Source organism: Myotis nattereri, assembly GCF_964212035.1.
Source record: "Myotis nattereri genome assembly, chromosome: 1".
In the NCBI taxonomy this organism is placed as follows: Eukaryota; Metazoa; Chordata; class Mammalia; order Chiroptera; family Vespertilionidae; genus Myotis; species Myotis nattereri.
The window spans coordinates 182,433,385-182,461,101 of NC_138075.1; the positions used below are offsets into that span (position 1 = coordinate 182,433,385).

Consider the following 27,717-nt stretch of genomic DNA (forward strand, 5'->3'; position numbering starts at 1 on the left):
GAAAATAATTTTATGGTTGGAGGTTACCACAACATGAGGAACTGTATTAAAGGGTCGCGGCATTAGGAAGGTTGAGAACCACTCTCCTAGAAGGATATATTCCAACTAGAGAGGCCTGGTGCACAGGATTTGTGCACTGGTGGGGATCGGCCTGCTGTGGGAGCACTGCTCATCCTGGTCGGCTGAGCTGCTATGGACCCGCCCTCTGAGACGCTGCTCCCACTGTGGGAGCGAACTGACCACCAGGGGGCAGCTCCTGTGTTGAGCGCCTGCCCCCTGGTGGTCAGTGTGCATCATAGCGACTGGTCTAGTAGTCGTTCTGGTCATTCTGCCTTTCGGTTGCTGGGCTTTTATTATATAGGATAACTGAAGAGTGGTTATTGTTGACTCCATAGGAATTAAGTATTTTCTACATTCTTTTTGTTAGTCTATATTTTCTAATATTCTTAACATGAGCATTAACATTTTTATTATATTTTTATTGTTGACATTATTACAAATGTCCCCTATTTTCCCCCCTTTGCTCCCCTCCACCCAGACCCTTCCCCCTTCCTCTGGCCCACATGACATTGTTGTCTGTGTTTGTGGGGCTATTCATATAAGTTCTTTGGCTATTCTCTTCACCTCCTTTCATCCATCTGTCCCAGAGCATTAACATTTTTTAAAAATATATTTTTATTAATTTCAGAGAGAAAAGGAGAGGGAGAGAGATAGAAACATCAATGATGACAGAGAATCATGGATCAGCTGCCTCCTGCATGCCCCCCACTGGGGATCAAGTCTGCAACACTGGCATGTGCCCTGACCAGGAATTGAACCCTTACTTCCTGGTACATAGGCCGATGCTCAACCACTGAGCCACACTGGCTTGGCCAGAGCATTAACATTTTTAATAAAAAATACTTCTAAAGAATTGTTTTAAAATATATGTCATCTTGAGTTTCCATTAAACTTTATGATTTATGGCCTTATGTTATAGGTACACATTTATTATCAAGACCATGCTTTAAAAAGGAGGAAAACCTCAGTAAGCTTAATTCAGAATGAAAGAAAATTATATTGTAAAGAAAGAATAAAGCAAATATTCACTCAAAACCAAGGAAAATAATACCATACTCTAGGAAAAAGCAATAGAACAATTTTACTTTTATATATAATTTTATTTATATTTTACAAATAATTGATATAACTATGTTAAATTTACAATGCTACAAATATGTAAGAAGACTATATATGACTATTGATCTCACATTTGGCAAAAATATATAAAATATTGATTAATGAAAGCAGAAGGCCACTGTGAAATGTTCATAAGCATTAGGTATAAAATGTATGGATACCTTTAAGTCAAAGTTGTACATCCATGGTGGGACACTCATCATAAATTTTGCATCTATTCAGTGAGAGAGAAAAATAGCCAAATACTATATAGTAAATAAAATCTGTCTAATCATCTTCCTAAACTCTTCTATGTTATTTTCTAGGAGTCTTTTTACAATCGCAATCACATTCCTTCTTGGTATTTATATTCTCCAGGAACTAAAAAAAAAAAAAGAAGAAGAAGAAAAGAATGAGAAAAACATAGATTGGCAAATAAAAATTGTACAGTCCTGCCAAAAACCACAACGATATACCCAAATTTACAATTTCACACTCTATAACATATATCCTCATAGTACTCAAAATCTCATGGTGATAGACAATGATAAATGGTGGGCTTTGGAAGGTAGCTGCACAACATCAGAAATACTTAGATCTAATTTACATTTCTTTGGTACCCAAGCCAGCCCAGCCCAGCCCAGCCCACCCCAGTTCAGCATAGCCTTGTGCTGCTCATCCCTGCTATTAAAGGCCTGGCTCTTATCTGTGTAGCAGACTTAATGAAGCTTGGGTAATGCACAGAACAGATAACCCAGCAGCAGATACTGGAATGTGTATATACTAGTAAGTATGTATGCTCATATAACATATGTGAATCTGTATGTTATACACAGTGTACATAGACATTATAGGAGTTAAAAGAGAATGAATTTTCATACCTAAGTTTAAATAAGTAATGACAGTTTGTGTGTGTGTATATGTGTGTGTGTCTGTATATATATATATATATATATATATATATATATATATATATATATATATATTTCAATAGATTCCCTTCTCTCTTTTAGTCAAAATCTTATTGGTAAAGTAGAGAATATAGCATGTAAGAAGAAAAGGCTTGAGTGACAGGTGTTCTCAGAGGACTCAGATGTACCAGGAACGTCATCTCTCTTTAGTTACTGCAGCTAAAAGAGTATAGCCAGAGTGTCAGGCATGCTTCCTTTTGCCCAAAATTTAGCTAAATGTTCATATACAGAATGGATGAAACCAACAGGGGACAAATCAGAACGGGAAAAAAAATGTTTTGCCACTAAGAATGTTAAAATAGAACTATAAATCATTACAACATCAAGAGCAAATAAGGATTATAGAGTGTATATATAGCTATATATGTAAATATACATCTACATAGATACATAGTCATGGCAAGAGTAATATATATATATATATATATATAGAGAGAGAGAGAGAGAGAGAGATTTATATATCACATAATTATACTTATGCTTAAGTATACTTACATATATTATCTAAATATATAATCATATAATTATGTAACTATATAAGCATATTTTGTATATCATATATATACTATTGTGACCTTATATACAGACTAGATAGGTTATTATAAGTGCATAAATGTATATAAGTATATTAAATATATATCATTGATGCTGAAAGCTAGAGGAGAAATTTCATCCTAGCTATGTAATGGAGTCTTTCAGCCCCATCCCTACCTCATCTTCTAGACCTCCCCTCACCTTGCCTGATTTAACTTTGAAATCAGTCTGTATATGAGCCTGGTAAATATATTTATTTGTCAGTAAGTATAAGCTATTGTTAACTCTTGGGAAAAAAGAAATTCTGTATCCCATTTCCAGGAACTTCGACCATCTTGGCTACATGGCCTCGAAACCTCTCTGGGCTGTGCACACAGAGGACGCTGGCAAACACGTGACTTATTGCTAGCTCTGCCTCTGGCCGGGCTGGTGCAGAACTTCCTGCTAAATGGTCCAACCTCCCACTCCACCCGTTACGGAGTCTTCCAAGGGGGGCTGCTCCATGTGGGAGGCAGCTGGGCCAGCTTTGCCAGTTAAGGGAGGGAAACTAGACAGGCAAAAGAGAAAATGGGGAAAAGACAGAAGACCTTGGTGGGTCCCAGGAAGTGAATTTTTGCTCTGGTCTGTTTCCCCGTGAGGTCGACAATGATGATATTGTCAATGCCAACCCCATTTTGTCCTGATACAAGCCACAGCTCTTTGTCCTTAGATATGGAAGCAAAGAAGCAAAGGAAACTTAAACACTTCCTAGAGAATTCCGAGTGTTTTAGTAGCAGTCAGAGTTTGCATGGCACATGCCCTGTACATAGTTCCCTTTTACTTGGTCCCATTAAGGCCAACCCCAAGGCAGGTGCATCGGCAGGGAGACAACACATCTGACAGCAGAAACCAAATTGGCAGAATAAAAAGAGAAAATGCCAAATCCTATCTCTTGGCTCCTGTCTGAGGAAAAGCATCTTAGCTCTTTCTTCCAGGGGCCTGAGTCCTGGTGTTTTGATTTTGTCAGGGTTCTGAAGCCTTCTCATGAACAACGGAGCCCCTCAGCAGGTCTTTCTGAAATGACCCTTTACTCACACTTGGCATCCTGTAGCCCTTCCTTAGAATGAAATCCTTAAAGGCAGCTGGTCCATGAAGTTTTGCAAACTCCTCCTCCTAAAAGAAAGTTCACATTTTAAATTAACAACCAGCAGTCAGAAGCTTGATTTCATACTTGTCCTAATTAGAAGCATCTGACTCTTTATAAAATACGTCAGGTGTGTAGGTTACATTCACAAGTTAAAGAATACAAAGGCTTTCAAAAGATGTACAACTTTCTCTCCTTTCCCTACCCCTTTTCTAACCCTTATATTAAGGATAACTCATACATTTTAGCAATTAGACAATTATTGACCTAAAATGTCTGGAATCTAACCAACTTAAGAATAACCATTGTGATACTATGGTTGACATTATTCACAAAGATATTTGTAGCCCTATGTTCAATGCAGCATTATTCACAGTGGCCAAGACATGGAAACAACCAATAAATGATTGGATAAGGAAGATGTGGTACATATACAATGGGATACTACTCAGCCATAAGAAAAGATGAAATACTGCCATTTGGGACAACATGGATATATCTTCAGTATATCATGCTAAATGAAATAAGCCAGAAAGAAAAAGTCATGAACTATATGATTTTACTCATATGTGGAATATAAAACTGAAAACAAGTGAATAAACATGAGAAAACAAACAAAAATTCATAGAACAGACAACAGGGGTCAAATATATGGTGATGGAAGGAGACTTGACTCTGGGTAGTAAACACAATGCAATAAAAGATTATGTATTATAGAATTATATTTTGAAACCTATAAAATTTTATTAACTAATATCACCCCAATAAATTTAATTTAAATATAAATTTGCTTTTCTTCCTATAACTGGCAGAAAGCCCCCAAAATCCCTTGGATTTCCCAAGTGATAAGAGCCACAAAGGTGAAAGGTGAAAGGTTTGTTATTCATAACAAACCCCTTTCAATACAGGGGAGTTTATATTCCTGAGGTGGCTTTTGGTGAGCCCATAGGTAGTCCCATGAAGGGGGCTGGTTGCCAGAAGAACCAGCCATGTGAAGAGAGGGTTGACACGTTCAGCTCCACCTCCCAATGGCCAACCATCAATCATGCCTGTGTAATGAAATCCCAATAAAACCCCAGAAGGATGAGGTTGAGAGAGCTTCCAGGTTGGTAACCATGTGGAGGTTCTGGGAGTGTGGCACACCTAGAGAGTGCATAGAAGCTCCATGCCCACCCCTTCCTACATCCCTTGTCCTATGTATCTCTTCCATGTGGCTGCTCCTAAGTGTGCCCTTTTATAATAAAACTAGAGGCCTGGTGCACAAAAATTTGTGCACTCGTGGGGGGGAGGGGGGGGTCCCTTAGCCAGGCCTGTGCTGTCTCGCAGTCTGGGACCCCTCAGGGGATGACCACCTGCTGGCTTAGGCCCGATCCCTGGGGAATTGGGCCTAAGCTGGCAGTCAGACATCCCTCTGGCAGCCTGAGAGCCCTTGGGGGATGTTCACTTGCCAGCGGGGAGCAGGCGTAAGCTGCAGTCAGACATCCTTAGAGCTGCTGAGGAGGTGGGAGAGGCTCCCACCACCACCTCTGTGCTGGCAGCCGTCAGTCTGGCTTGTGGCTGAGCAGAGCTCCCCCTGTGGGAGTGCACTGACCACCAGGGGGCAGCTCCTGCATTGAGCATCTGCCCCCTGGTGGTCAGTGTGTGTCATAGTGACCAGTCATTCCCAGTTGTTCTGCTGTTAGAGTCAATTTGCATATTACCCTTTTATTATATAGGAGTACCTGGTCATCCTGGGTGAGGGGCTGATGGCTGTTTATAGACTGGCCACAGCCCCTTTAGGGTGGGGGCCCCCCCTGGGGTGCCTGGCCAATCTGGGTGAGGGGTGATGGCAGTTTGCAGGCTGGCCAAGCCCCCCAGTGGGACCCTCACCCATGAGGGTGTGGCCATCCTGGGAGAGGGGCTGATGGCTGTTTTCATGCTGGCCACGGCCCCCAGCCACCCAAGCTCCCAGTGGAGGCTGGCTGGAAGCAGGTATCTGGGATTTATTTATCTTCTATAATTGAAACTTTGTTTCCATGAGCGGAGGCCACAGCCGGCTCAGGGCAGGCGAGAAGCTTGGCTTCCTCCATTGCCCCAGCAACCAGGCCTCCTGCTTGCTCCAGCTCCGTGGCTGCCGGCCGCCATCTTGGTTGGGTTAATTTGCATATAGTCGCTCTGATTGGCTGGTTGGCGTGGCTTGGGGTGTAGCGAAGGTATGGTCAATTAGCATCTTTGTCTTTTATTAGTGTAGACTAGAGGCCTGGTGCACAAAATTCATGCACGGGTAGGGTCCCTAAGCCTGGCCAGCGATCAGGACCAATCAGGTTCCTTGCGTCCCCGCCCGCACACCACCACTGCGCAGTTCCCCCCCCCCCCCACCTCCCTGCCTCCTCCTCCCCTCGCTGCCACCACATGGTTCCCTGCTTCCCTGCCTCCTCCTTCCCTCACTGCCACCACATGGTTCCCTGCCTCCCTGCCTCCTTCCCCCTTGCCACCTCTGCACCCCGCCATAGCTGCTGGTTGCCTGCCATGTTCTTCACCTCCCCCTGGTGGTCAGTGCACATCATAGCAAGCGATCGAACTCCCATTCTCCTGGTTGAACTTCTGAGGAGACACTTTGACTAATTAGAATCATTTGACTCTTTATAAAATACCTCAGGTGTGTAGGTTACATTCACAAGACCTGCTGAGGGGCTCAGTTGTTCATGGGAAGGCTTCAGCACCCTGACAAAATCAAAACACCAGGACTCAGGCCCCTGGAAGAAAGAGCTAAGATGCTTTTCCTCAGACAGGAGCCAAGAGATAGGATTTGGCATTTTCTCTTTTTATTCTGCCAATTTGGTTTCTGCTGTCAGATGTGTTGTCTCCCTGCCGATGCACCTGCCTTGGGGTTGGCCTTAATGGGACCAAAGTAAAAGGGAACTATATATATATAGCCTTTTATATATAGAGAGATGGTAATCTGATACATAAACTGTTTTCCTGAGTTCTGTGAGCTGCTCTAGCAGATGATTGAATCTGAGGAGGTGGCTGTGGGAACCTGTGATGTATTTAGCCAGTTGGTCAGAAGCACATCTGAAATGAGGGCAGTCTCATGGGACTGAGCCCTTATCTTATGAGATCTGACTTTATCTCCAGATAGATAATGCCAATATTACATTAAATTGTAGGACACCAGCTGATGTTCAGAGAATCAGAGAATTTCTTGGTGTGTGTGTGGGAGGAGGGGAACTTAACACATTTGGTGACTAGAGTTGAGAGTGGTAGAGGAAGAAACAGAAGTGTTTTCTTATTCAACAGTATATTCACAATTTTTAGATCTTAACTCCAAAAGGCATGGTTATCAAGAAAGACTTGATCCAGTCCCAGTATCTTTGGAGTATTCATGCATTCACTTGGTTTTTCCTTTCATTTATCTGAATTTAAAAATTGGATATGTAAGATTATATCATTGTAATTCAGTTCTTTAAGAGCATTTCACCTTCCAAACAAACTTAATCAGTAGCAGTCAAGACTCATGTTACCAGAAAGACAGCAATGTCATCATAGTGAGTGTCCCTTACTAGCACAACCCTGCATCTGTGTCTTGTGAATTGGGGTGCCATAGCCAAGTAGCCCCCCAATTCACAGGTACACAAGTAAATCAATCTTCAAGTTACAAAATTGTGACTTATAAAAATCATTATAGAACGACTCTGTTGCTTTAAATCATTTTTGTGTCTAAACTGTCTGATAAACCATCTTTTACTGTAATAGTCCTATCAGCCATATTTCCAAAATTTATATATTACTTCTTTTATTAGATTTTGCTGTCAAAATAAAATATTTTTGGAAAATTATTTGTTTTTAACATTTAGTCTTTAAGAATATATTTCTAAAAAGAGAACTTCTAGATACTTTAAACAAAAAATTTTGTAACTATTTTTTCCTTTAAAATATTTGAGAATGGTTTGTTATATTTTAAAAATGCAAATGAAATAGTTTTATGTTATGTATTAAATTCACATAAATTTAGATAGGCAGCTCCAAAAACATACATCAAGAAATAGTGCTGTATATTATTTACATTATTATCTCACATCTCAAAATAAGAATTTCATGGCCAGTACTAGAAAATATTAAAATGACCATCCTCCTCCAATCTAAAGGAGGCAGCTGATGAGTGATTTATGAATGAATGAGTAGCCAAATTTGTATAGCATTTTACTTTTTCAAAGTGTTTTCACATTGAGATCTGGAAGAAGTTTGGGGTCTATTGAAAAAGGGAAGTGTTTCACACATATTCTCATTGGAGTCCTGCACAAGTGTTGTGTCATCATCTCCAAGTTTTCAGGACTGCAATGAGGATCTTCTTTCCATTAGATACCTGTACACAAGAGATCAGCAGGCAGAGTTTATTTGTAGTAGAATTAGAGCACATTTTTTGTTTGTGATATCAGCCTTTATCCTTCTCCTCTCAGCTCCTGCAACTCTGCTGAATTGCATAAAAGAAGTTTCCTGATTGCAATTTTGAAATTCTTTAATATTCATTCACTACAGATTAAAAACTTTTTTAAAAATAGGCCTCACATTGTGGTACTCAAAGAGAACCCATGACATTATATCCATTCTTTTTTTTTATTATTTTATTGATTTTTTACAGAGAGGAAGGGAGAGGGACAGAGAGCTAGAAACATTGATGAGAGAGAAACATCGATCAGCCGCCTCCTGCACACCCCCAACTGGGGATGTGCCCGCAACCCAGGCACATGCCCCCGACCGGAATCGAACCTGGGACCTCTCAGTCCGCAGGCCGACGCTCCATCCACTGAGCCAAACCGGTTTCGGCGACATTATATCCATTCTGAGTACTGAGGTGGTCCTACCTGGTCACAACACCCTGTGGACAGCCAAAGTATCCATGAACCCTGGACCAAGCATAGTAGAAGTACAGTGAGTAGTTGCCCCATCTTTGGCGATATCTCTGTCCACCATGAAGCCAGGAAATTTCCAGTCTTGCTTATTAGACATTCCCTATCTAATGACTTGGCATTCTCATTGCTGGATTCCCTATATAAGCTATGAGACTTTCAGAAGCCTCTACATTAATCAGAGACTCCACCTGCAATATGAGGGTGCAGTTGCACTGATAATGTTTAGTTCAGATGATCCACAGCATACACACATACCTGTTTCTTCTGCTCCTCTCTTAAATTCTCGTCTTTGTGTAAAGCCTTGGGGCCAATCAAAGGTTCATCTGCTCTTTGTCTTTTCCACAGTTTTGGGTGCAGATACCAGGATCCATACCGCATCTTCACGTGCTTTGGTTTAGAAGTATTCTATGGAAAATAACATAATTCCTGGTTCCATTCATTGTTGTTGTTGTTTTGTTTTGTTTTGTTTTTTGGTGTTTTTGTGTGTGTGTGCTTTTTTTTTGGGGGGGGGGTGTCATTTTTATAAAAATTTAGCTTATGAAAGCAATGTCATTTATTTTGAATTTATGATTTATCCTTGCCAAAGTATTTTATGAAGCTTCAGTATGCTTTGATTTACAAAGGTAACATGAAGAGTTTGAGATTGAGAAAATAATGTGGTGATTAAGCATGGTCTTTGGATTTAGAGATATCTGGTTTCAAATCCAACTTCCTCCACTTAGCAGATATTAAAGTCAACGGGCAAGTTACTTAAATTCTTCATCTGTAAACTAAGATAGCAGTACCCACACATAGGGCTGTTGGGAAGATCAAAGGAGAGAATTATATAAAGCAGCTAGAAATCATGTAAAAATCACATATTTCACCAAAGGGTAATGACCTTAAACAACCTTCACTCAACCAAAATGATAAGTTACTAGCCCAACACTGTGCTCGGCCTTGTAAAAATGCTATCGAACACCCATCTCTTGCCTCTTTAGTTAGAAGAAAAAGGAGGGCCCTGGCCATTGTGGCTCAGTTGGTTGAGCATTGTCCTGATTCCCGGTCAGGCACATGCCCAGGTTTCAGGTTGGATCCCCAGTTGGGTGCACACAGGTGGCAAGTGATCAATGTTTCTCTCTCACATCAGTGTCTCTCTCTCCCTCTCCCTCTCCCTTCTTCTCTCTTTGAAATAAATAAAAACATATTTTGTAAAAAAAGAAGAAAGAGGAAAACAACTAGATGTCATTCTTTTCTTTCTCCCATTTCTCAGTAGTGCATCTGTTGGTTCATGCTGGATACTATGGATACTATGGATACAATAACCACATATTGTCTCATCACAAAGGGGAGGCGGGGTCTAATGCTTGGGAGCGACAAAGATACAAGAAGCACAAAGATCCAGCCCTTCTCTCTTCTCACTCATATTGAAACTATGAGGTGGAATGTGTCGGGCATCAAGGGTCCAGCCAGATGCACCTGTCTAAAGCAGAGAGAATGCAACAGGACAGAGGGAGGGAAATCCCTCTCCTCAGATCTACATTAGCATTGTGATCCTTCCGTTCCAAGCATACTGACCTTCTGGCTGTTTCTAGAGCACTCCCTTCATGCTTTCGCCTCAGGGCCTTTGCACTCACTATTCCTTCTGTCATAATGCTTTTTACTCAACACACCCACACGACTTACTCCCTTACCTATTTCATGTGATCTTCTCAGTAATATACTTCCTGACCACCCAGTTTAAAAATTATAACCACCTCACAATAGTCCTGTCTTCTTTCCCTGACTCATGTTTCTCAATAGCACTTATCACCATTTGAAAAGCTATATGTTTTTCTGATTGCTTATCTCTCCTTTCACCCTCTAAAATGCAAGCTTTTGAGATTGTTCTGTGCTACATCCCCCTGGCATCTAGAACAATACTTAGGACACAATAGGTGCTCAATAAGTAATTGTTGAATTACAGTCTGATTCCTTAACTTCGCCATTATTGATATTTTGAGCTGGATAATTCTTTGTAGCACCCCCCAAATTGGGATAACCAAAACTGTCATCTCCAGACATTGCCAAATACCCCGGGATTGGGGGGAAAAGTCACCCTTGGTTGGGATCCACTGAATTAAAGGAAGGAGGGAAGGAAAGAGAGGGAAAAGGGAAGGAAGAATTATTGCATCTACATTATGTTATGTTCTTGGGTGACTGGTGTTCTTTCAAGACTCAGCACAAGCATAGTGTCTTCTATGGCGCCTTAACTGTGCTTGGTGAAATTGATTACTTCTTCTGTCCTGTACAAACCATGACATCATTTTATTGTAGTTAATCATTGACCTGTTGATCCTACTGGACTCTAAGCTCCTAAGTGCAGGAGATAGTCCTTCATTTGCTCCGAGCACTTTTTGGCACATAGTAGTAGATGCTAAGAATTATTTTTTGAATGAATGTATAAACAAATGGGTGAATGAATATACTAGGGTAATTCATTCATACAGGCACATGAGAGGCACAGATGGCTGTGAGAGATTAGCAGTAAGAATAAATTAATGTCAATCAAAGGACCAGGAGAAAACCCATGGAACAAATTGTCATGTAAACTGTGCCTAAAGAGAGATACAAGCATGTAGACATTGGAAGAGGGTAGTTCAGGTAGAGAGAATATTGTGAGCAGAGGTAAGGTAGTGGGAAAGCTCAGAGTTTTAAAGAACACCAAAGAAAAGAGTACCGCACGCCTGAGAGAACATGGGGTAAAAAAAATACACATGGGGACCTCCATCTGGAACAGGGTAAACAGATTTACCTTCCCACCTGCAACAAACAAACAAACACACGCACACACACAACCAACACAGTATTTTTTTTAAAATGCGTTTACGACACTGGACATCAAATAATAAAACACCATGATCCCTGAGAGGCAGGAAACCAACAAGACAAACCCCACAATTGACACGGCTCACTGGACAGTTTGCAGGCCACAGTGCAGGGAGAGCCCAGGAGGAGCCCAGTGGACTTCGAGTTGAGGAGACAGCACTGAAAATCCAGGAAGATGAAGGCAGCTACAGTTTGCAGTCCAGACTGCAAAGAAAGGGAATTCCAGAGGTTTGCACAGAGTGTGTGTGAGAGGAAATTACCAGAGGTCCGGGAAGAAAGCAACCAAAGGATTGGAGAGAACAGTGCCCAGCACGCATGGGGCAGGGACAGTGCCCACTCCCTCCTGAGAGCCTAAGGATTCACAGGACACTGGGTAGAATATGCTGGGTCCTGCCTCAGCAGTAGGGAATCAGCCGTAGACTGAGCATTACTTTGGTCCTTCACAACAGATCTTAAAAGCAAGACCCAAAGGATCAAACTTTTCCAGATAACTTCAACTATACCCTAAGACAGTTGTTCTCAACCTTCCTAATGCCGCGACCCTTTCATACAGTTCCTCATGTTGTGGTGACCCCCAATTTCATCGTTACAAATTGAACATAATTAAAGCATGGTGATTAATCACAAAAACAATATGTAATTATATATGTGTTTTCCAATGGTCTTAGGCGACCCCTGTGAAAGGGTCATTCGAACCCCAAAGGGGTCTCGACCCACAGGTTGAGAACTGCTGCCCTAAGACAGAACTCAAGTTTATAAGAACACAAAAATGCCCAGCACCCAAAAAAATAAAATTCATCTACTCAAATATCACCAGGCATGTGGAGAGGCAAGAAAACATAATCCACAATGAGGAAATAAACCAAGGAGTAAAACATATGCAGAAAAAACAAATATAAGGATGACAGAAGATTTCTCATTGGAAACAACTCAACCAAGAAGACAGTGAAGCGACATCTTTAATAGCAACTCACACAGAACAAATAGATATGTTAGAATTAGCAGACAAGAACATTAAAAGAATTATAATTCTGTAAGCTCAAAAGATTAGGTAGAGACACAGAAGATATGTATTTTTTTATTTTTTTTTAAAATATATTTTTATTGATTTCAGAGAGGAAGGGAGAGGGAGAGGGAGAGAGAAAAACATCAATGATGAGAGAGAATCAGTGATTGGCTGCCTCATGTGCCCTCACCGAGAATTGAACTGTGACCTCTTGGTTCATAGGTCAACACTCAACCACCGAGCCACACTGGCTAGGCCAGAAGATATATATATATATATATATATATATATATATATATATATATATATATATATTTAAACCCAAGTTGAACTTCTTAAGATAACAATTATAATGAATGAGATGAAAAATACATTGGCTAGGATTAACAGCGGGTTAGACATAGCAGGAGGGAAAAACATTAGAGAATTTAAAAATATAACAATAGAAACAGAGAGAAAAGATAATAAAAAACTGAACAGAGCAGCAATGAGCTATGAGACAACTTTATGCAGTCTAACAACATGTAATTACAGTCCTGGTGTTACAGAAAACCAGAGAAGAACCAAGCAATGCTTAGAGAGATGGAGTTACATTTATTATTATTATGTGTGGGCCCAGAGGAAAATGTCTCTCAAATTCTGGGCAAAATAATACAGGAAGTTTCCTGTATTTATACCATTTTACCTTCGTTGTCTCCCAAATATGGGGTTTTTCCGGTTCCCTTTGCAAGTTCTTAAAGGACCCTATGTGCTGGGGCTTTGAGACCTCAACCAAAGGCTTGGCCTGATGCCAGCACTGATAACTTTGTCTGGAGAAGGTTTAATGGCCTCTCTGAAATGGGAATAGTCTTATTTTCCTTATTATTTAAGCCAGCAAGCATTTACAGAAGCCAGAAATAGCAGGGTTAAAATTTCAAACAGCAGTTTTTATATAAGATGGATGTTTCACTGGGAGTTGGGTTGAGAGACCAACAACTGTTTTTTAAGAAATAACAGTAAAACTTTTTCCAAAATTGATGAAAACTATAAACCCATGGATCAAAGAGACTCAGCAAACCCCAACTACAAGAAATATACACCAAGGTATGTAATGATCACATTACTCAAAAACAGTAACAAAGAGAAAATGTTAAAAGCAGCCAAGGAATAAAACATATCCAGAAAAACAAAGGTAAGGGTGACAGATGATTTCTCATTGGAAACAACTCAACCAAGAAGACAGTGACGTGACATCTTTAAAGTTCTGAAAACAAACCAGCAAACCAAACACTGGGAACCGAGAATAATATAACAACAAAAAGATCTTGAAAAACCTAGGCAGACTAAGGCTGTTTTCAGACAAACGAAAGCTGAAAGAATTCACCACCAGCAGAAGGACCATGTGGAAATAGATTTTGAACTTTTGCACAGTGACCTTCCATCTGCCAGTCAGAAGTTCAATTTTGGCAATAACCACAGTGGTTTATAAAGAAGAGTTTGTGCAATTATTTATAAGTACAAGGAATTGAGCAATTTCATTCAGGATAAGCAGGGGTTCAGGCCGCAGGTGTGATGGACATAATTTTTCCAGCAACAGTTTGCATTTTACCCTTTAGAAAGATGAGAGGAAAATGGAAAAATTTGAAGAGCTGATATCAGTGATGGAATGCGTAGTTTTCATAAACCTTATGCAATAGAGTTAGGGATAGAAAACATCATTATGTAAAAATAGGTCAGTCGATTGTGTTAGATTGTAAAGGACAAGGCTAATATGTCCAAAATGTTGGAAATATAGTATAAAAAATGATGTGTAAAATACAGAGAGTAGCTGAAGATAATATATAGTTTTTTACTTTTAGAGAAAGGAACTATCTCCCCACCCCAACTCCCATTTAGGCACTCAAGTCTTTGTTGGATTGGCACATTTGACTTGTGTGTATATTTGCAATAACACATTGTGTAAAAAAGTGGAAAAGCACTTAGGTGCCCACAATACTTCCCTTTGGAACGTAGTGTGTTATTTCCCCTCTCTATTACCTTGTTCTACCTTCACAGGAAATTGGTATTGGGAAACTGAGCAAGTTATTAATGATCAGGCAAGCATGCGATCAGGAATGATGGTGTGTGGTCAGTTAGACTTCCCTAAAAACTCAAGAATTCTTTGGACATAAAATGAACAGTGTTCATGGTCATTAACTGCAGCATTTTACTGTTGCAATAATAAACATTCATATATATTCCCGCTGACAGGATTTCAACATATAAAACACATAAAGAGATTATCTCAACCTAGAAAACACATAGCATACTAATGACTCCTCAGATATGAACAATAAAGCCAATTGACATGCCTTGATTGTATAACTGACTTTGTTATATGTATTAAATATTCACTCACTTAACAAATATTTATTAAACATTAAAAATGTTGAGAATTCTACTGAAAAAGACTGGTGCCCCTTATAGTACCAGAATTTAAGATTTTAATAAAACTTTAAATTTGATCTTCAGTCTTCTCCCCTGTTGTAATTACCTTAGGTTCTGGCTCTAGTTCCTGGAAAAATTCTGATTCCTGCTGTTTCCTGAGCCCGTCTTCCTTCTTTAGTTCCCCAGGAATCTCGCTGAGCTTCATCGGGCGGAGCGTATTATGGCTGACTCCCCTCTCATAGTTAATGTCAAATTGCTTCATGATGTACTCTTCATCAATCCTCGAGCTTCCCTGGAAGAACATCACATTGCACAAGTCAAGGACGGATGGTGAAATGCTCCTTGCTTTCTTCTTTAATCTAAGGGAGGCATTTGACCATGGCTGGAGAAGAGGTAGTTTGGAGAAGGAGAAAATGCTCAGTCAGCATTCAGTGAAGACAAGAAGCATAGTTGACCCTTGAACAACAGGGGAGGGGGCTTAGGGGGGCTGACCTCCAGCACAACTGAAAATCCTATGTAGCTCCTGACTCCCCAAAACCTAACTACCCTTGATATTTGCAGGGAGGGGAGGAGGGTTGGTTCTAAGACAGTGATGGCGAACCTATGACATGCGTGTCAGAGGTGACATGCGAACTCATTTTTTTGGTTGATTTTTCTTTGTTAAATGGCATTTAAATATATAAAATAAATATAAAAAATATAAGTCTTTGTTTTACTATGGTTGCAAATATCAAAAAATTTCTATATGTGACATGGCACCAGAGTTAAGTTAGGGTCTTTCAAAATGCTGACATGCCGAACTCAAAAGGTTCGCCATCACTGCTCTAGGACCTTCCCACCACACCCCTCACACACTCCACAACTCCCCAGCCTATCCCACCCCCTGCAATGCTCAAGTCCCTTCTATAAAATGGTGTGAGTCAGCCCTCCACACCTGGACTCCCAACCATGGCTAGAAAACAGTATGGGCATTTATTTTTTTTTAAATTTGCGTATAAATGGGCCAGCACAGTTCAAACCATCTTGTTCAAGGAGGTCAACTGTATTTGGGGCCTGGAGGACTTTGCCTTAAGAGAGAATTTAGGACCTGCAAGAAGCAGTGAGTCCCTGAGCGAATGAATGGGCCTGGGGAAAAGTCAGTCTGTTTGACCAAAGAAATTTCTCCAATCCTTTAGAGCAGTGACAACCCTAGAGGTTTTCTCCAGGCATGTCTAGAAAAGTGTTTGTTCTGCTCGCAGACCCTCATAAGGGAAGCTGCCCCATCAGGGCTCCTGCTGGAGAAGGTGGTTGACTGTTGCAATAATAAACATTCATATATATATTTCCACTGACAGGATTTCAACATATAAAACACATAAAGAGATTATCTCAACCTAGAAAACACATAGCATACTAATGACTTTTCAGATATGAACAATAATGCCAATTGACATGCCTTGATTGTATAACTGACTTTGTTATATGTATTAAATATTCACTCACTTAACAGATACTTATTAAACATTAAAAAAATTCAACAATTCTACTGAAAAAGACTGGTAACCCTTATAGTACCAGAATTCAAGAACCTTTAAGATTTTAATATAACTTTAATTTTGATTTTCAGTCTTCTCTCCTGTTGTAATTACCTTAGGTTCTTACATATTTTGTGCACAGAACAACCCCTTCTGCTGCCTTCCCCGGGCCACAGCCAGTGGGAGTGGAGATGGGTACATAAAGAGTAGCTAATTGGTAGGCTGACCCTTGACCTATGATGTGGCTAAAAAATAGCTTAGATTTGAAGGGCAGCAGAATATGCCACTCCAAACTATGCCTCTGGCATAAGAACTATTTTGAGTTGATGGTCTTGAGACTCAGCAGACAAAACAGGAAAAGCTCTGGAAACAGGATACGAAATTACCCTTTTGTAAGAGAAATTTACATTCACAGGGAAATCTCCAGTTGTAAGGGTGTCTCACTCTCTGTACCAGGAGAGAAGGAAGACTCTAAATCATAAGAAACGCTTATCAATGGAGAAGGCACATACTTAAGTCTGCACAGCAAACCTCACTCTAGTTTACCTACTTTTCCTGGTCATCTCCTTATAACTGGCTCCCCACACACTTCTTTCTTTCGTCTTGTGCTGAGGATGGTATTTAAGCCTGAATTCTAAGCCACCTGGGAGAGTTACTCATTTTTCCTTGGGTATTTCCCATGTATATACGATGTATACGTGTTAATTAACTTCTGCTTATTTTTCTCTTGTTAATCTGAACTTTGTTATAGGAGCCCCAGAGAGAACTTAGAAGGCTAAAAGGAAAGTTATCTTTTCCTCCTCTACAGACTCAACACAATCCCACTTTAGAAAATACAAATTGGGGAGCACAGAGAGAATGAGGCCATGAGCAACTGAAGCTGATGTTGGGGTGACATTCATAGAGAGGAGCCATGAAATGGAGTCAGGAACATAAAGGGAGGAGTAGCATCGAAACCAGGGTGAAATAATGATGAAGCAGAAATATAGCAAGCAGAGTCAGTGAGGTAAACCATAACGCATGGAAGGAAAGTATAAGCTAATGCCATGGAGAAAACACCACAGGTGATGTGATGGGGCCCTAGGGAGCATAACTGAGGTAAAGATGAGACCTTGGTCATAAGGGACTGAAAATCAAGCTTGTCACCGATAGAAAACACTTCTATTATAAGTGGTGGGAGAGTCATAAAGATTCCTTTATGACTTTGCATGACTTAGATGATAGCCAAACCCTGTTTTTTAATAAAAGTAACTTTGAATGTGACTTTAAAAGTTGTATTACTACTAACGTACATTCGAAGCAGCCCAGTCACAGAAGTCCCTCACTGATTTGCGGACATTTTCATAAGGATTAGGACCATCTTTGTGGAGCGAATCCTTTGCACTGGGCTTCTCTTCAGAAAGCAATTGGCGTGGCTTCTTCGACAGAGGAGTCTTCTTGGGACTAAAGACAATGGGATCATCAAATATGATCACTACAATATGAGCCACCATGAATCCAAATGGATTTCAAAAGGTATCATGGGGGAAAGCAGAACATAAAACAAGTATTTCCAACAGTTTCTTGCAAGCTCACACTATTTAAATTTTTCAAAGATTCCATCCCTATTATCAATAACATAAAGAGAATGACATGATTAGTTATAACAATTAAAGCTTATATAGCATTTTACCATTATAAGGTGATTTTTAAGATTATGAGTACCAGTATTAAGACATGTGCCAGGTAAAAGCGTAAATTGCTTTGCTTGGAGTCTGCCACGGCCTCAGACAATCTTGACAAGTAGGAGACATCCCTGACCCCTCTGTTCCTCATCCCTAAAACCTAGCCTATTAACAAGTCTGACGGATTTTAGTTCTGTCTTCTCTGGATGCTGCAAAAGGCTCCTCACTGGTGTCTCTGAATCTTCTCTTAGGATCCCCAGCCCTTAATCCCTAACCTAGTCTCTAAACTGCAGCCAAAATAGTCATTTCAAACTATAAATCTGATCATAATCAGCCACCCTTCATCCTTGATTATACCCTCGTCAATGGCTTCTTTTTAGGAACTGAGATAAATTTACAGACCATAATAACTAGCTAATGGCTCACTGAGGGCCAAGAATTTAAAGATGCTCCCAGGGTCACACTGACCCACAGTTGGAGTCTCCAAGGGGATCCCTTCACATAACGCTGCTCCCTCTTCCCCACCAAGGATCTGAGCAACTTGAAAAATAATACAAATTATTACTGACAGCAGCCCCATTGGAAGACATGGGTTCAGGTCCAAGAGGACTTGCCCACTGAAACCCAGAAATGGGCAGACTGTCCAATCCTGTCCTGAGCAGGGGGATTCCCTCAAGAAGGAAGAAACAGAGGGGAGCTTGCTTCCCAGTGAAAGGGCAGAGCTGAGATAAGTATCCTCAGTTGTTCTCCCCAAATTTACCAGGGGGTACACTCGGGCCAGAACAGTAGAGTTCCGGTCACCTTGTGTCTCACCCTCACAAACGTGTATAATTTAATACAGTGCATTTTCTCTCACTCCAGGTACCTACTTGTGCAACTAGCAAAGCTCTACATGTCCCTACTGAACACCCTGACCATGGTTCTGGGCCCTGTCAGTGGTCTGGGTGCCGTTGATGGGTTTCTCCCTAGGACACCTATGCTCTTCAGTGCCTGCAAGCGACACCAGTTAATTTCAAAAGTCAAATGCATATCCCACATCTACTTATGCCAAGTATACATATTTCATTGCATTTACATTTTTAATTAAATATAACAAGAGTTGTTTCTGTGGAAATTAAGCTCAGGGCTTTAGAAAGATTCAATGAAGGTGTCATTACTGCTGCGATTTATGCAAAAAAAAAGATGACTTGGAAATCCAAGCAGTAGACCGATACTCAAAAAAAGGCTTTATACTAAATGATAGAATGTGAATGCAGTTATATTCTAGGGCAATGGTTCTCAACCTGTGGGTCGTGACCCCTTTGGGGGTCCAACGACCCTTTCACAGGGTCGCCTAAATACATCCTGCATATCAGATATTTACATTATGATTCATAACAGCAGCAAAATTACAGTTATGAAGTAGCAACGAAAATAATTTTATGGTTGCGGGTCACCACAACATGAGAAACTATATTAAAGGGTCGCGGCATTAGGAAGGTTGAGAACCACTCTTCTAGGGTAAAATAAGGTGCTTTAAGTACTTAAGTGTTATCTTTTACAATTCCCTATATTAACTTTTTTGGGGGATGGGGGGTGGCTATCCAATTAACTATTGGTCCCAATCATGTGACTAAAAGGGCTTCTGCCATAAATAACTCAATGAGACATTTTGGGCCAATTAATCAGGCTGTCTGCAGTGTATCTCTTCTCCAGCAGCTCTTACCGAGTCATGTGGACACGCTGATGTTTGCTTCATTGCTGGCTAATTAACATCCATTAATTAAAAAACCACTGTTTAGAACAGGACTCAAGGTTCCTTTCCCTCATTCTTGGCAACTTAGTTACTTTTGCTTCTCTAAATTATTCTAAAAATGAGGAGCTTTGAGAAGGACACTCCTAGAATGCTTCATCCGGTGACAGGAATAAGCGAGGGGTTTAGAACAATACTTACAGCCCCAGGGAGGCTCGGGTGGAACGTTTTTCAAGCAGTTTTGTGGGTCCCTTGGTTTTTTTCTCAACACCCTCACAATGAGCCCATGCATCCTCCAGTTTCTTGTCAGGATCCAGCACTTGCAGCACCCTTTTTAAGAGCTACACACAGAAAACAGTTTTGGTGGAAAGAAAAATGTGCTGAGAACGAGGGCCCTTGATTCTAAAACAGAACGGCCCTTTGCTTTTCCTTTCTAATCAGTCAAAGCACTCCCTGGTTTCGGTGCAGATCCTGTGCTGGGTGCTAGGTGAACCTCCATCCCCTAGACCAGTGGTCAGCAAACTCATTAGTCAACAGAGCCAAATATCAACAGTACGACGATTGAAATTTCTTTTGAGAGCCAAATTTTTTAAACTTAAACTATATAGGTAGGTACATTGTTATTAACGTAATTAGGGTACTCCTAAGGCTTAGGAAGAGCCACACTCAAGGGGCCAAAGAGCCGCATGTGGCTCACGAGCCACAGTTTGCCGACCATGGCCCTAGACATTAGGTAGGCAGTCCGTAGACCAAAATTCCATCCCCTCTAGGTGGAATGGTCTGCCCAGGTCCCCATCTGCCCCTCTGAGTATTTCTAAAGAATGTCTGTGGTTTTTGACTGTCCAGCATCCATTCTTCCTCCTACAAATGACAGTATCTCGATTTTTCTTTGGAGATCCATCTCTCTTTCCACTCTCAGATCGAATGATCTGAACTGGCCTGACCCCATTCTCACTTCACAGGCCAATCCCATCTGGACTAACCCACACTGGTTTTAACGGGCACATAACCCAAGTTGGACCCACAGGAATTAAGATATGGAATTTTGCTGAGCCTATGCAAAAATAAATGCTCTTTTTTTCTGGATAGAATTTAAATCTAGAGCTGCTGATGGTCATCACAGCACCATAAAAAGAGATCTGGCCTCAAAAAAAAAAAAAAAAAAAAGCCAACACACCTAGTTGGCAGGTCAAACATGGAAATAAGGGCACAATCCCATGAGCCATCTGAGGGTATATGAAAAAAGTCTGTTTGCCAGGACTCAGAAGCTCTGGCTTGCAGGAGGCAGTGCAGGAAAGCCTTGGGTGGAAAATAATTGGTTAGAAATTCCAGGTGTCCTTTCTATAGACTTCTCTGCCATGGATCATTCATTCATTTATTCATTCAGTATGCACAGACATTTACTTAGTGTCTACCATTTGTCAGGTATTGGTAGTACACAGTAGAAGACACAAAGTCACTGACCTGCAGAGCTTTTATTCTAGTGAGAAGCCCAGTGGAGACAAGTGCTATCCTATATAATAAAAGCCTAATATGCTAAGTGTCCAGTTGTCTGGTCAGCCATTCAACCAATCAAAGCATAATATGCTAATGATATGCTAAGGCCACTCAACAGCTCACTATGACATGCACTGACCATCAGGGGCCAGTCAACTGGTAGGTTAGCTTGCTGCTGCGGTCCGGCCAATAGGGACTGAGCAAGATGGGCCAGACATGCCCTGGAGCCCTCCTGAAGTCCCTCCCCGGCTGGCCAACCTCCCGTGTCCCTCTCAGGCCTCAATTGTGCACCGGTGGGGTCCCTTGGCCTGGCCTGAGCCCTCTCGAAATCAGGGACCCCTCAGGGGATGTCGGAGAGCCAGTTTTTGCCCAATCCCAGGCTGAGGCCGAGGGACCCCACTGGTGCACAAATTCATGCACTGGGCCTCTAGTGTTGAATAATAGGTAGTGGTAAGGACTAGAGCATGAGGGTGGAAGGGAAATGTTATTTTATACAGTCTAAGTAGGAGGCATTCCAGCAAAGATCTGAAAGAAGTGAGGGAGTGAGCTAGGCCAGTGGTCGGCAAACCGCAGCTCACGAGCCACATGCGGCTCTTTGGCCCCTTGAGTGTGGCTCTTCCACAAAATACCACGTGCGGGTGTACACGTACAGTGCAATTGAAACTTCGTGGCCCATGCACAGAAGCCGGTTTTCAGCCTGGGCGAGCCTATTTTGAAGAAGTGGCGTTAGAAGAAGTGGGGGTACGTTCGCTGAGGTTGACCCCTCAGATTGAGGATGTTTTTAGCAAAGGCCAGCTTAGGAGTACCCTAATTAAGTTAATAACAATGTACCGACCTATATAGTTTAAGTTTAAAAAATTTGGCTCTCAAAAGAAATTTCAGTTGTTGTACTGTTGATATTTGGCTCTGTTGACTAATGAGTTTGACGACCACTGAGCTAGGCAGACATGCGAGGCAAGTGTCCCAGACACAGGAACAAAGATCTGAATTGGAAATGTTTGTAATGTTCACAGACAGAGCAGGCAGGGGCCGGAGTGGCTGCACCAGTGAGAGCAGAGTGGTAGGCAGCCAGGTTGGAGGGGGAGCAGCAGAGAGGTAGGCAGAGAGCAGAACACACAGGGCCTCTGGGACACTGCCAAGGACTTCCCTCTGAGTGAGAAGGGGCCACTAGGGGGCTTTCTGAACAACTGTCGTGCTCGCTGTGCAGGAACAGACTGCAGGGTGGGAGCAGGCACTGCTAGTTCCCTGCCCAATATCCATTCTGCTCTTTTGCTTTAAATCTAAAACACTTGTTCCGTATTGTGTTCAACACTGCCATGCCGACCACGAGACTCAATTTCCTAGACGCCTGAGCATCTGGATGAATGAGCTGTTTACTGGAAAGCTCTCACCGTTGACCTCTGAACAACACAGGGATACGGGGCGCCAACCCCTGCACTGTCGAAAATCCACACAGAACTTCTGACTCTGTAGTCAGCCGTAGCATCCATGGATTCAATCAACCGCAAATCAAAACCAGTATTTTAGGTCCATGGTTGGGAATGTGAATATACTGTTTTCTATGTGCAGTCGGTTGAATCTGCACAAGCGAAACCCATCGCTAGGAAGGGCCAACTGTATTCATCGAAAAATCCCCGTGTAAGTGGACCTGGGCAGTTTGATCCTGTTCAAGGCCCAACTGTATTTGTCTAATTAAAAAACAGTCAGCTGGCATGTACCCTTAACCTTTGCCCCTTACCCCTTCCTGTTTGAAAGCCCGCATGCCTGGTGGTGTGGAAGCCTTTGGAGATACAAGAACTAGAGACAATAGAGTGGTGAAGGCCTGGAGGGGTGGGTGCAGGGTAGAGGGGGTCAATGGGGGGAGAAAATCACAAACAAACAAAGGGGACAACTGTAATATTTTCAACAATAAAGATACACTTTAAAAAATGCTAATGTGGTAGTTTAGGACTCTCTACATTAAGATGCCAATCTGCGACATCCAATGAAAACCAATGAAGATTAAAAACACACACACACACACACACACACACACACACACACACACACAACTAGAGACACATGCTGAGGATTAAGGAGCTGCCGCCCACCCCTAGACTGACAATTTGGTGAATTTTCCCTGTGACCTTTCTGGTTCTCACATGCCTTATACCTATCAGTTAGTAAATACTTACGGACACCTCCCAAGACCAGGTTTAAGTGACAGGAGTAAGACGGAACGATCCCACCACCCCCATCACATTCCTCCCCAAAAAAGTCCCAGGCAAAGTAGGCTGGTAGAACCTTCCAGGGAAAAGAAGTCTCATGGTCCCAGTTGCTGGACTGTGATAAGTTGTGCAGCCTCACTGGAAGCAAAGGGAAATGCTGCTGAAGGGAGGCTGCTCCAAGCCCCATGAAAACTCTCACCCTGGGAGACACTCCTCGTCCTCTCCTCCTTACAAGCTGTCATCCCCAAGGAAAAATGCCCTAGCTATCTAAGGAGAATTCTTTCTAGCATTCCCCCCTCCCCCCCCTCCCCGCCTCCCCACCTCCGTGAAGGCCCTCCCACACCCGAGGACAGGCGGTCACCTCCAGAGGCATGCTTTCCTCCAGGTCGGGGTAGCGAGCCAGGGGATGCCGGGTCAGCTGGGCTTCGACTTCCTCCAGGAATGCCTTCCGGGCCTGCTGGGCTGCTGAGAGCCTGGAACACAGGGCTGCGCCCATGGGCAGGTAGCTCGGCCTCTTTGTGGGGGGAGGTCGGGGACCTCTGCTATACCTCTGGGGGGCAGGATGCTTTGGAAGACCCCGAGTGATCATATTCTCACAAGAAGGGCAGCCATTCCTGAAGTCATCCAGTCCCTTTTTCACAAATACCCACCGTTGGGTGTTCATGAAGGTGGGATGTAACTGCCTGTTCTCATGTTTCTTGGAAAACTGGGAAGGCAAATTCTCTTTACACCTGAAAGAGAACATGCTCGGTATATGGAACCACCAAGACCCGGGTAAGAGAAGGCTGAGTTAATCACACTCCTAAGTTCATGGCCCGTTGTCACTGGTCTGTGTACGGTCCCTCTCCTGTTTTCCTTATTCTATGTAATCCCCGTATCCCACTCTCTTTATATATATATATATATATATATATATATATATATATATATATATATATTATTGATTTTTTACAGAGAGGAAGGGAGAGGGATAGAGAGTTAGAAACATTGATGAGAGAGAAACATCAATCAGCTGCCTCCTGCACACCCCCCACTGGGGATGTGCCCACAACCAAGGTACATGCCCTTGACCAGCATCGAACCCGGGACCCTTCAGTCCGCAGGCCAACGCTCTATCCACTGAGCCAAACTGGTTAGGGCTCCATATCCCACTCTCATCGCTCTCCCCTGCATAAGCAGAATCACTAACGGATCTGTAATGCACCCTTTTGTTTGTACACATTCTTATAATGCCTGTGTTATCCTTTCGTGTGCATGTATAATTTACATAAATGGTACTATTTGTTTACCAAGCCCAATATTATAAAGGCCTATTCATGTCACTATGTGTAACTCTAACCCATGATTATCAACCGCTGCCACCACAGTCCATCTGTTCATTCTCTTTGTAAAGGACACTCACAGTGGCGGCCCCTTCTAGGGCTCCTTCCTATAGGTTTAAAGGGAGACAGTGCGGTGGGAAAACCTGGATCCCAGTGACAACTTGCCACTAACTTGGCTGAATGACCTTGGCATTTCGTTTAACCTATATTATCTTATGTACCAACATCCTGAAAAGAACAATATCAGAGATATGGAGAACAAATTAATGGTTGCCAAGGGAGCCCCTTTAGTTGTGCTACTCCTTCAAATCATCATTCCTTTCCCCACCCCCAACCCTTTTGCAACCACTAATTCAGCGGTTCTCAACCTGTGGGTCGCGACCCCTTTGGGGGTAGAACAACCCTTTCACAGGGGTCACCTAAGACCATCGGAAAACACATGTATGATTACATATTGTTTTTGTGATTAATCACTATGCTTTAATTATGTTCAATTTGTAACCATGAAAATACATCCTGCATATCAGATATTTACATTATGTTTCATAACAGTAGCAAAATTACAGTTATGAAGTAGCAACAAAAATAATTTTATGGTTGGGGGTCACCACAACATGAGGAACTGTATTAAAGTGTCGCGGCATTAGGAAGGTTGAGAACCACTGCACTAATTCCTTGAGATGAGAAAACAGTTGTGTATCTTGATGTGTACATATGACAACATTTTACAGAACTATACGCACAGGAATGCAAGTAAAAACTGGTAAAACCTGAGTAAGGTTTATAGTCTAATTAATACATTGTGTCAATGTAGATTTCCCCCGTTGCCACTGTATTATAATTATGTAAGAAGGAACCACTAGAAGCAGCTGGGGGAATGGTACCTGGGACCTCTGCACTGTTTTTGCAACTTCTTGTGAGTCCATCATTACTTTAACACAAAAGGTTTGTCAATAAAAAAGAAGGGAAAAAGTTTGAAAATGGGCGATAAAGGGAATTCCCAAAGAGCTTATAATTGCTACCACGTGTCCAGTGCATACCTCGAGTCAGTCAGTAACTGCTTCACCTGTACTCTGTCAGTTACTCCTCACAACAATCCTATACAACTGATTGTGCTGATTGTCTCTGTTCTATTTTTTAAATATATTTTATTGATTTTTTTACAGAGAGGCAGGGAGAGGGATAGTTAGAAACATCCATGAGAAACATCCATCAGCTGCCTCCTGCACGCCCCCTACCGGGGATGTGCCCACAACCAAGGTACATGCCCTTGACCAGAATCGAACCTGGGACCCTTCTGTCTGCAGGCCGATGCTCTATCCACTGCGCCAAACCGGTTAGGGCTGATTGTCCCTGTTTTACAGGCAAAACTGAGCCCAGAAGGAGCAACGAACTCGCCTAAGGCCACCTTGCAAGCCAGAGGGGCACTGGCCCTGGACTCCAGCCTTTCCGATTCTAGATTTGGGGATCTTTACCCACGTCGCCCAGCCCCCAAAAGCGCAGAATTCCATTCTCATAAGCGCAAGGAATCAGCAAAGGAAAAAAGCCCTGGCTTCTGCCCGGTGGCTAAGACACCACGCCCTCAGAATGGCAGCGGACCGCCCTAGGACCCGAGGCTGTCCCCAAACCCAGGCGCAGCTCGCCCCCGGGTGGCGCACGGCTCCAGGCGCAGCCGAGCTCCCGCGGGGCGCGGAGTCCAGGTGGCTGCCTCGGAGAAGGGTGCGCCTACCCTAAACCAGGCTCCACAGAGGACTCTATGGCCATCAGGTTCCCATCTGGGATTGGTATTTTAATCTGCATTCCCTGGGGGTTGTAAGGATAACAGGGAAAAAAGTGTCCTTTGCGATAAACAGCGTCGAGCGCTGGTTATTTTATATTATAATCATTTATGTGCTGGGGACCTTGAAGAGGAAAGGCAGGCCGGCCTGCAGCCCAGCTCCGAGTGGCCCTCCGCCACCCCCCACCCCAGCCCCGGCCCTGGCCCCGGCCCAGCCCTGGCAAGTGCGGATTCCAGGCGCCCCCACGCGGTACCCACGGCACCCACGCGCTTACCAGGGCCTGCCATTCATGCCGACCCTGGTCAGCGGAGTAGGCCTGAACAGTCGCCTGCGGTCAGCCATCGTCGCGCTCTGCTTCGCGGTGACCGCTGAGCCCTTGGCGTTAGAGTCGTCTGGTTCTGGGGTCGCTAGGAGACCGCACAATAGCTACGCGGGGTTCGGATTCCAGAGGCGCCAGCTGCCCGGGCGCCCCTCCCCCTCCCCTCGAAGCCGCTTCTCCCGAAACAGGGCCCTGCACGCTCCACCCCCACACCCACTCCCCCTCCCCTCGCACCCTGGGGGTCTCCGAGGCCCGAGTGTGGGGGACCGCGTCGAGGGAAGGGAGGGGACCAGGTCCTTGATTTCATTATGTTTTAACCTGTTGGGAAGGCGTTTTCATCTTCGCACTGAAATTTACTGTAAGCTGGGCCAGGTCTATTTTGCTCACTACCTTTTCAAAAAATGTTTCTTGAAGGAAAGAAAAGAAGAAGGCAGCTAGAGAGAGAGCAAGAGAAACCGGACAGAGATGGAAAGAAATAGATCCATGTCTCATGGTGAGAAGGCCTTTTAGCCTGAAATGCTTTCCAGAGCCCTTGGAACTGCCTGGGCGCGCAGCCTCTGCCGTGGTAGGCTGCGCACGGCTTCGTCACCAGCCATTTCCCGACTCCATTCCAGCCCGTGTGTTACCTGATTCTTTGGCCTTGACCCACTTCCAGCAGTGAGTTACCCATCAGTTGGCCCTGGTAGGCAGATGCCCATGTACATATGGGTTGCATGAGTATCCTTTGGTTTTGCTCATTTCTCTTGC

General features: G+C 42.9%; 1 protein-coding gene across 1 annotated transcript; it reads right to left on the minus strand.

Annotated features, from left to right (window-relative positions):
* Nucleotides 1–1,270: 1,270 nt before the first annotated feature.
* On the minus strand, nt 1,271–26,993 carry FAM47E (family with sequence similarity 47 member E; the record flags this gene model as incomplete). The annotated part of the gene is made up of 8 exons (XM_081101005.1): nt 1,271–1,539; nt 3,738–3,815; nt 8,934–9,083; nt 15,044–15,229; nt 17,744–17,894; nt 20,049–20,188; nt 23,913–24,282; nt 26,926–26,993. The coding sequence occupies 8 exons, from the start codon at nt 26,991–26,993 to the stop codon at nt 1,474–1,476; spliced, it is 1,209 nt and encodes a 402-aa protein (XP_080957131.1). The 3' UTR covers nt 1,271–1,473.
* Between the last annotated feature and the right edge of the window lie 724 nt (nt 26,994–27,717).